This window comes from Cebus imitator, unplaced genomic scaffold (assembly GCF_001604975.1).
Source record: "Cebus imitator isolate Cc_AM_T3 unplaced genomic scaffold, Cebus_imitator-1.0 Scaffold169, whole genome shotgun sequence".
NCBI classification, from domain to species: Eukaryota; Metazoa; Chordata; class Mammalia; order Primates; family Cebidae; genus Cebus; species Cebus imitator.
In genome coordinates this window covers 247,642-256,833 of record NW_016107484.1, presented here as the reverse complement: position 1 = coordinate 256,833, position 9,192 = coordinate 247,642, and the positions used below count along the sequence as shown (strand labels likewise).

The window sequence follows — 9,192 nt, the reverse complement described above, 5'->3', positions numbered from 1 at the left end:
GCCTCCCAAAGTGCTGGGATTACAGGCGTGAGCCACCGCGCCCGGCTATTATTATTTTTTATTACTAGCAGGTGGAAGTAAGATCTTATTTTTTCGGCCTCACATTTACATCTTTGGTTCCTTGTGAGTTAATTTTTGTATATGGTATTAGATAAGGGTCCAACTTCATTCTTTCGCATGTGGATGTGCAGTTTCCCCAGCATCACTGGTTGGAAAGGCTGGCCTTTTCCTATCAGATGGTCTTGGTGCTGTTCCCAAAAATCATTTGACCATGCATGCCAGGGCTTCTTTCTGGGCTCTGTGTATTGATCTCAACATCACTTTTGAAGTTTTTCTTTTCTATTTCTGAGGAGAGAATTAAATTTTTTGCACTCTTTAGATATAAGAATCCGCTTGATTTTATAAATGTCATTTTCACTTTTGTGTAATTCTTTACTATTTTTGTTTTTTTTTAAAATTTTTTCCAGAGAAGAGGAGGTATCCTGCAGTGGGCCTCTGTCCCAAAAACAAGCAGAATTTTTTCTTTCTCAACAGGTACGTTAATTCTGTAATTTATCATGACCTCTTCTGGTCCTGTGACACGGTTGTGGCATAGGCCTGTTATGTGCGAAGGTTTCTTAGGGAATCTGTGTCAGCCTTTACTCTTGGTCCTTTCTGCCTCACTGACGATGCACTTGTAGCTTTGTGCCCCTTCCTATTTTGTGTGTGATTTTATTTTTCTATTAAAATTATAATCCAGGTTCATTTAGTAATGATATATGACTAACAGCCTAAAACCGTGTGATTTAAAAGACTTGCTTCTCTTCTCTCAACATTTTATTGTAAACATTTTCAAACATAAAGACAGCCTGAAAAGCAATGTATGGTACCTATTACTTCGATTCTACAATTAATATTGTCCTATTTATTACTTATATAACCACCCTCTATCCAGCCACCATTTCATCTTTTTAAAAATAAATAATTCCAGTTGCAGATAGTAATATACTTTGCTCCAAACATTTCTTTCTTTTTTTTTTTTTTTCTTTGAGACAGAAATATCACTCTTGCCCAGTCTAGAGCGTTGCCCAGGCTGGAGTGCAGTGGCACAATCTCGGCTCACTGCAACCTCTGCCTCCCGGGTTCAAGCTGTTCTCGTACCTCAGCTTCCCAAGTAGCTGGGATTACAGGCGTGCACCATCACACTCAGCTGATTTTTGTATTTTTAGTAGAGATGGGGTTTCACCACATTGGCCAGGCTGGTCTCCAACTCCCGACCTCAGGTGACCTTCCTACCTCAGCCTCCCAAAGTTCTGGAATTACAGGCGTGAGCCATGGCGCCCCGCCAAAACTGTTTTTTTCTTTTCTTTTTCTTTGCAACTGCATCTCGCTATGTTGTTGCCCAGGCTGGAGTGCAGTGGTGTGATCTCAACTCACTGCAACCTCTGTCTCTCGGGTTCAAGTGATTCTTGTGCTTCAGCCTCTGGAGTAGCTGGGACTACAGGTGCATGCCTCCATACCCAGTTAATTCATGTATTTTTATTAGAGATGGGGTTTCACCATGTTGGCCAGACTGGTCTCGAACTCTTGACCTCAAGTGATCTGCCTGCCTCGGCCTACCAAAATGTTTGGATTACACATGTGAGCCACTGTGCCTGGCCACAGCCAAAGCTTATTTTTTTATTTTTATCTTTTTGAGACAGAGTCTCACTCTGTCACCTAGGCTGGTGTGCAGTGGCATGATATCAGCTCATTGCAGCCTCTGCCACCCGGGTTTAAGTGATTCTCCTGCCTCAGCCTCCTGAGTAGCTGGGATTACAGGTGTGTACCACCACATCCAGGTAATTTTTATATTTTTAGTAGAGATGGGGTTTTGCCATGTTGGCCAGGCTGGTCTTGAACTTGTGACCTCAGGTGATCCACCCACCTTGGCCTCTTAAAAGGCCGGGATTACAGGTGTGGGCTGCTGTGCCCTGCCAAACTTTCTAACATAAAAGCTGTGGAATACTTCAGAGGCAGAGGCAGGAGAATCTCTTGAACCTGGGAAGCAGCGGTTGCAGTTAGCCGAGATCACACCACTGCACTCCACCCTGGGCAACAAGAACAAAACTCCATCTTAAAAAAAAAAAAGAAAGCTGTGGAAGAAAACATGTAAGAGAAGATAATTTGATTTTCAGATAAAAATTAAAAGCATCTCCATGTCAAGACTTGTTTTAACATAATAGGCAAATAGGACGGGCTTGGTGGCCCACGCCTATAATCCAAGCACTTTGGGAGGCCCAGGTGGGCAGAACATTTGAGGTCAGCAGTTTGAGACCATCCTGACCAACATGGTGAAACCCTGCCTCTATTAAAATACAAAAATTAGCTGGGCATGGTGACGCGTGCCTGTAGTTCCAGCTACTTGGGAGGCTGAGGCAGGCAAACTGCTTGAACCCACAAGGCAGAGGCTGGGTTGAGCCAAGATTTCACCACTGTACTCCAGCATGGGCGACAGAGCAAGACTCCCTCTCAAAATAAATACATATATAAGTAATTAAATAAATAAGTAAGTAAAAGTTGAAAAAATTAAAAGGCAAGCAAGAAAGTGGGAAAAAGTATTTACAGTAAATTTGACAGTGAAAAGGTTAATATTTTTGCTTTAGAAATCATATTTTCAGGATGGGTGCAGTGGCTTACGCCTGTATTCTCAGCACTTTGGGAGGCTGAGGCTGGTGGATCACCTGAGGTCAGGAGTTCGAGACCAGCCTGTCCAACATGGTGAAGTGCTGTCTATTAAAAATACAAAAAATTAGCTAGGTGTAATGGTGGACACCTGTAATACCAGCTATTTGGGAAGCTGAGGCAGGAGAATCTCTTGAATCTGGCAAGTGGAGGTTGCAGTGAGCCAAGATTGTGCCACTGTACTCCAGCCTGGGCAACAGAGCAAGACTCTGTCTCTAAAAAAAGAAAAAAAAAGAAATCATATTTTCTGAGACTATTTGATGATGAGACAAAGTTTACGGTATTAAAATAATAGGAAGTAAAGTTACATATCATATTCTGATTTTGTTAAAAATATAATGTGTTGGCTGGGCAAGGTGGCTCACACCTGTAATCCCAGCACTCTGGGAGGCTGAAGTAGGGGGATCATGAGGTCAAGAGATTGAGAACATCCTGGCCAACATGGTGAAACTCCGTCTCTCCTAAAAATGCAAAAATTAGCTGGGTATGCCTGTAGTTCCAGCTACCTGGGAGGCTGAGGCAGGAGAATCACTTGAACCAGGGAGGCGGAAGTTGCAGTGAGCCAAGATCACACCACTGCACTCCAGCCTGGTGACCGAGCGAGACTCCGTCTCAAGAAAAACAAAAACGTGTTAAAAATATAATGTGTATACACAATGTAAGTTTACAATAAGGCTGTATTATAAGTTTAATGTGTATACACATTATTTTTTAACAAAATTAGAATATGACATGTAACGTATATACACACACATACAGAACAAAGATAATATACAGTAAAATATTAATAATGTTGTTTCTGGTGGTGTGATTGCGGAACATTTTTGTTTTCTTCTGTAGCTTTTCTGTATTTTCGGAGTTATTTTTCTCCATACTACACCTACATAATAATTTTATTTTTCTTTTGAGATGGAACCTTGCTCTGTCGGGGTGCTATGCTATGATCTTGGCTCACTGTAACCTCTGCCTCCTGGGTTCAAGCAATTCTCCTGCCTCAGCCTCCCGAGTAGCTGGGATTACAGACACTTGCCACCATGCCCAGCTAATTTTTTATATTTTTAGTAGAGATGGGGTTTCACTGTGTTATCCACGATGGTCTCAATTTCCTGACCTCAGGTGATCCACCCACCTCAGCCTACCAAAGTGTTGGGATTCCAGGCATGAGCCACCGAGCCTGGCCAATAATTTTCTATAATGATATAAATTAACAATAGAATTAGAAATTATTTTTACTTAAAAAAAATTTTTTTTAAATAAATTACTGTCTTTAAATAGAGATGAGGTCTCAGTATATTGCCCAGATTGTCCTTGAACTCCTGGGCTCAGACAGTACTCCTGCCTCAGCCTCTGCCTGCCTCAGCCTCTGCCTCCCAAAGTGTTGGGATTACATGCATCAATCACTATACCCTGCCCTTAGAAATTATTTTACTTACAGAAATACTCATCAAGGTAAAATTGGAGTGAAGTATCTATAACCCAGTTAAATATAAACATTTAATTTGCAGCTAATTTTCTATATATTTCATATAATTGTTGCTGATATCATTTGTATGAAACAAATATGTAGGGGTACCACAAGGCACCTGGCTCCCATAAGGCCCTATGCAGGCACTGGAAATACAGCAAGAAGTAAAGACGTTACCTGCCTGAAAGGAGCTTACAGTCTGGGCTGGGGTCAGACTAGCAATTTTACTATAGTTTGATAGTGCTACAGGAAGCGTAAGTGCAGAGGGCTTATGGGAGCATGTAGGGGCTTATAGGATCTCACCTCATTTAGAAGGTGACAGAAGCAGGTGGCCCGGAGGATGAGCTAGATGTGGGTATGGGTTTGCTCAGCCTGGGGTAGCATGTGGCTGGGGAGTAATGGGCGGGAGGCTTCATGTTTCTGAAAGAGGAAACAGTGTTGTGTATGGTCAAGAGGAGAGCATGTGGCAGGGTCCACCTTCAGCGTACCTGGAATGAGGGAAGGCCAGCTAAGGCTGGCGAGATGAGGGGCCAGAGCCTGAAGGACCTTTGTAGAAAAGAAAATAATCAGGTGATGCTAGTTAGTATATCTTTTCATAAGTTTCTTGACCATTTCTTTCTACTAAGTTACCATTTTTAAATTTCAGGCCTCTTTGCTAAAGAATGATGAGACTAAAGCCCTCACTCCAGCTTCCTTGCAGAAGGAATTAAACAATTTGTTGAAATTTAATCCTGATTTTGCTGAAGCGGTAAGTCTTTCCCAGAATTTGTTGCTGTGTTGGAAAGGAATGACAAGGCTACTTTTTTTTTTTTGGAGACAGAGTCTTGCTTTGTCGCCAGATTGAAGTACAGTGGGGCAATCTCAGCTCACTGCAACCTCCAGCTCCCGGGTTCAAGCAACCCTCCTGCTTCAGCCTCCCTAGTAGCTGGGATTACAGGCACCTGTCACCACACCCAGCTAATTTTTGTACTTTTAGTAAAGACGGGGTTTTGCCATGTTGGCCAGAATGGCCTCGATCTCCTGACCTCGTCATCTGCCCGCCTCGGCCTCCCAAAGTGCTGGGAATACAGGTATGAGCCACCATGCCCAGCTAACTTTTGTACTTTTAGTAGAGACAGGGTTTCATCGTGTTGGCCAGGCTGGTCTCCTGATCTCGGGTGATTCCCTGCCTCAGCCTCCCAAAGTGCTAGCATAACAGACATGAGCCATCACGCCCAACCCAAACGACAGTTTTGAGGCTGAAAAACTCTTTCCCTTTACCTCTTTTGTCAGTGTTTGTTTATTTTTAAAGTTCCAGTAATACCATTCCTTAATGGATTTTTTTACTCGGAAAATTTTCTTGATAATATTTGAATGTAGAAATGTATCTATTGTGCTTCCTAGTAACTGAGATCTGCCTGTTAGGGAAGTTTCAGTGACTCAAAAAAAATGAAAATAATTAACTTAGGAAACTAGTAAATCTCAATGTGTTTTAACTTGTACATTAATAAAAATTTTATAATTTGTAAATTAATTCAGGTTTTAGAATCTTTAATTTTGAATACTCAGTTTTCCTTGATATTTGAACTCGGTAAGCCCCACTATTCTCCTCTATCGCCCACGTAACCAGTGGCAGAGTGGAGTATATTTAAGGTAAAACTGACACAAGCTGGGCGCAGTGGCTCACGCCTGTAATCCCAGCACTTTGGGAGGCCGAGGCGGGTAGATCGCGAGGTCAAGAGATTGAGACCATCCTGGTCAACATGGTGAAACCCCGTCTCTACTAAAAATACAAAAAAAAATTAGCTGGGCATGGTGGTGCAGCCTGTAGCCCCAGCTACTCAGGAGGCTGAGGCAGGAGAATTGCCTGAATCCAGGAGGCGGAGGTTGTGGTGAGCCGAGACTGCGCCATTGCACTCCAGCCTGGGTAACAAGAGCGAAACTCCGTCTCAAAAAAAAAAAAAAAACTGACACAAATACTAATGGAACTTCCATTTTTAATTTGTGGATTCCCACTAGGGGAATGTGTCTTGAAGTTGTTTTATTCTGCCTCTAGAGAAAAGATTAAGCTAAATTATGACCATCTTATTAGAAGGGCATGGGATACACTAGTGTTTGTAGCCAGTGAAACTCTCGGCAGTTGTCTTACCCAAGAGATAGTTACAGCATTTAAAATACATCGATTATTTCTTGTTTTAGCATTATCTCAGCTACTTAAACAACCTCCGTGTCCAAGATGTTTTCAGTTCAACACACAGCCTCCTTCATTATTTTGATCGTCTGATTCTTACTGGAGCCGAAAGCAAAAGTAACGGGGAAGAGGGCTATGGCCGGAGCTTGAGATACGCCGCTCTGAATCTTGCCGCCCTGCACTGCCGATTCGGTCACTAGTAAGTTTATAATAGACTTTTGTCCATGCACAAATTGAATTAACTGATGACAATAAAAGATCTGCTATTTTGTGGAGAAAAAAAGGGAAAAGAAATGGAAGAAATGAACTCTCAAATGTTAATTGCGATGCATTTTAAAAAATAATGTATTTTTTAAAAAGAAGAAAAGAAAGAAACTCATCAACCTGAACTAGTTGGTAACTTCCATAGAGGGAACTTTTTTTGCACTGGAGCGAAGTTAATGAAAACCTTCTGCCTAAATAGTCTGCCCCCTGGTGTCATCATTTAACATTGCTGTCTTAGTGCCTGGCCTCCTCGATTACTTCTAAGAACAACAGGCCATTCAGCGAAAAGGAAATTAGGTCATTAGGCCACAGAGTCCCTAAAGGATTTTTTGGAGGTAAAAAATGGGGATGCAGAAGCTATTTTTAGTATTTCAAAAAGCCAAAAGGCAGTTGCAGAAGTTTTCATCCAGTGCCTTTACTGAAAGACTACATAGGCTTACTAAAAGTCACGTTTGCTTTTGGGTAGAATTCAGGCAGCTCAGTCAGGTGACACTGGTTTATACTGCTACCTCCATATGCCTGTGTTTTTAATGACTAGAAATAGGAAAATTGATTGGTTATTTTTTAGTAAATAGAATTAAGTAGATAAAACAACTTTCAGAACGTGGAGACTATCCTGGAAATAATGAAATAATGTGAATAATGGTGAAAGGTGGGAAATTACTAATTGAAAGATCCCTTTACCCCCCTCCTGCCCTGTGGCTTTTTACCAGTTGAGAGAAGTGTGGTCTCTGCTATAGGCATCTTTGAATACAGACCATATAGCGTGTATTAGTGGGAGTATAGTGTCCACAGTTCAATAATTGAGACTTCTATCCCTTTCTCTGTGTGTCAGGCAACACCTAGGGAATTCTTTTTATTTCTGGTTGTCAGGTTTTTGTTTTTAAGAGACAAGGCGTCACTCTGTCACCCAGGGTGGAGTGCAGTGATATGATCATAGCTAAGTGTAACCTCAAACTCCTGGGCTCAAGCAAGCAGTCCATCTCAGCCTCCTGAGTAGCTATGACTCAGGCATGCACCACAATGCCCAGGCTGGTCTCAAACTCCTGGCTTCAAGCAGTTCTCCCACCTTGGCCTTCCAAAGTGCTGGGATTACAAGTGTGAAGCACTGGGCCCACCCAGTTGTCAGGTTTTAAAAGGGACATAGACAAACTGAAGCTTGTGTGGGGAACCGTCTCAGGGTGTTGAGACATTCAAAGCTGTATCATATAAATAAGGTGGAAGGGAGGTGAGATGTTCATCCTGGAGAAAAATGTCTTATCCAAGCATATATTTGACGTCTTCATGTAGTAAAATGTCACGGAAAAGAGCTTAGATTGATCGAGGGTATGGCTACTGGTATGGCTACTGGACAAGATTGAGAGGTGGTAAATAAGTGTAAGTCAGGGGACAAAGTATTTCTGCTCATTGTAAGGCAACAGTTTCCCTTTATATAACCCTCTGAGGAAAGCATCAGTGGGGTGCTCAGGCCTAGACCAAGGGTGTCATTAAGGGCATTCAAACATCAGATTGATGGTTGTATCCAAAAATGTTTAAGGCTCCTCAAAACTGTGATTTTTGTGAAAGTCCATGATATCCTGTAATAATTAACTTCTTTTGGTCTTCCCAGATTTAATAACCTCTTGATCAGAGCCTTTCATTTTTTTATGTACTCAAAAATAATAGCAATGCCATTTTTAATATTTGCCAGCAAACTGTTTAACTTAGTTAGGAACTGCTTCCCCTGAGGGTTAGAAATTTGTATACAGCCTTCTGGATACAAATAATCTTTTGATGAACAGAATTTCTTCTTTTTATTTTTAAAAATATAGAGACGAGGTCTCGCTATGTTGCCCAGGTTCTTCTTGAACACCTGGCCTCAAGTGAGCCTCCCACCTTGGCCTCCCAGAGTGCTGGGATTACAGGTGTAAGCTACTGCACCCAGCTCAGAATTTGTTTATGTTTACAGTATTATCAATGGATAGACAGCTAATTGCACAGAATATAAATGAGGAAAGGTAGATTTTTATTAATGTGTACATTTTCCTTAATTCTTGATTTACTCAGGCCCAGGCTTCTTTGTTTCTGATCCTGGATCTATGGGCCTGTGTAAATCTTTGTCACTTAGCTAAAAGGATTTTTTGAAAATCCTTGTAGCACTTTATTGAGCATTTACTGTATACTAGGCACTAGGGATAGTTACTAGGGATACAGCAGTGAAAAAGGGAAAAAAAAACAAAACAAAACCCTGTTATAGAGCTTATATCAGGGGAGATAGGGAAAAAACAATCCTAAGCATAGTTGTAATATGTCTTGTAGTGATAGACCAGGATAAGGGGTTAGATAGTGATAGTGAAGTGCTCTTGTTTTCCTAAGTAACATTGTTACTCCAGGTACATGCATAGATCACCTACTCCTTTAATTTGTAAATCTCTGTTTAAATATAAAGGTAGCAGGTCAGCCCTCCTTGATCTTTGCCAACTTAATATTTGAACAGAGATTTAAAGGAAAAAAAATTACAGAAGTGGGACTCCTCAAAATACTTTTTTTTTTTTTTTTTTTTTTTTTTTTTGAGTTGGAGTTTCGTTCTTGTCTCCCAGGCTGAATTCAA

General features: G+C 41.3%; 1 protein-coding gene across 2 annotated transcripts in view; it reads left to right on the top strand.

The window, feature by feature from the left end:
• ANAPC5 (anaphase promoting complex subunit 5) overlaps nucleotides 1–9,192 on the top strand; it is a 44,635-nt gene that overhangs the window by 12,306 nt on the left and 23,137 nt on the right. For both annotated transcript variants that reach the window (XM_017544259.2, XM_017544260.2), the window contains exons 5-7: nucleotides 468–534; nucleotides 4,815–4,916; nucleotides 6,347–6,537. In XM_017544259.2, coding sequence (XP_017399748.1) covers nucleotides 468–534; nucleotides 4,815–4,916; nucleotides 6,347–6,537 — 360 coding nt within the window. The remainder of the gene's footprint in view (nucleotides 1–467; nucleotides 535–4,814; nucleotides 4,917–6,346; nucleotides 6,538–9,192) is intronic.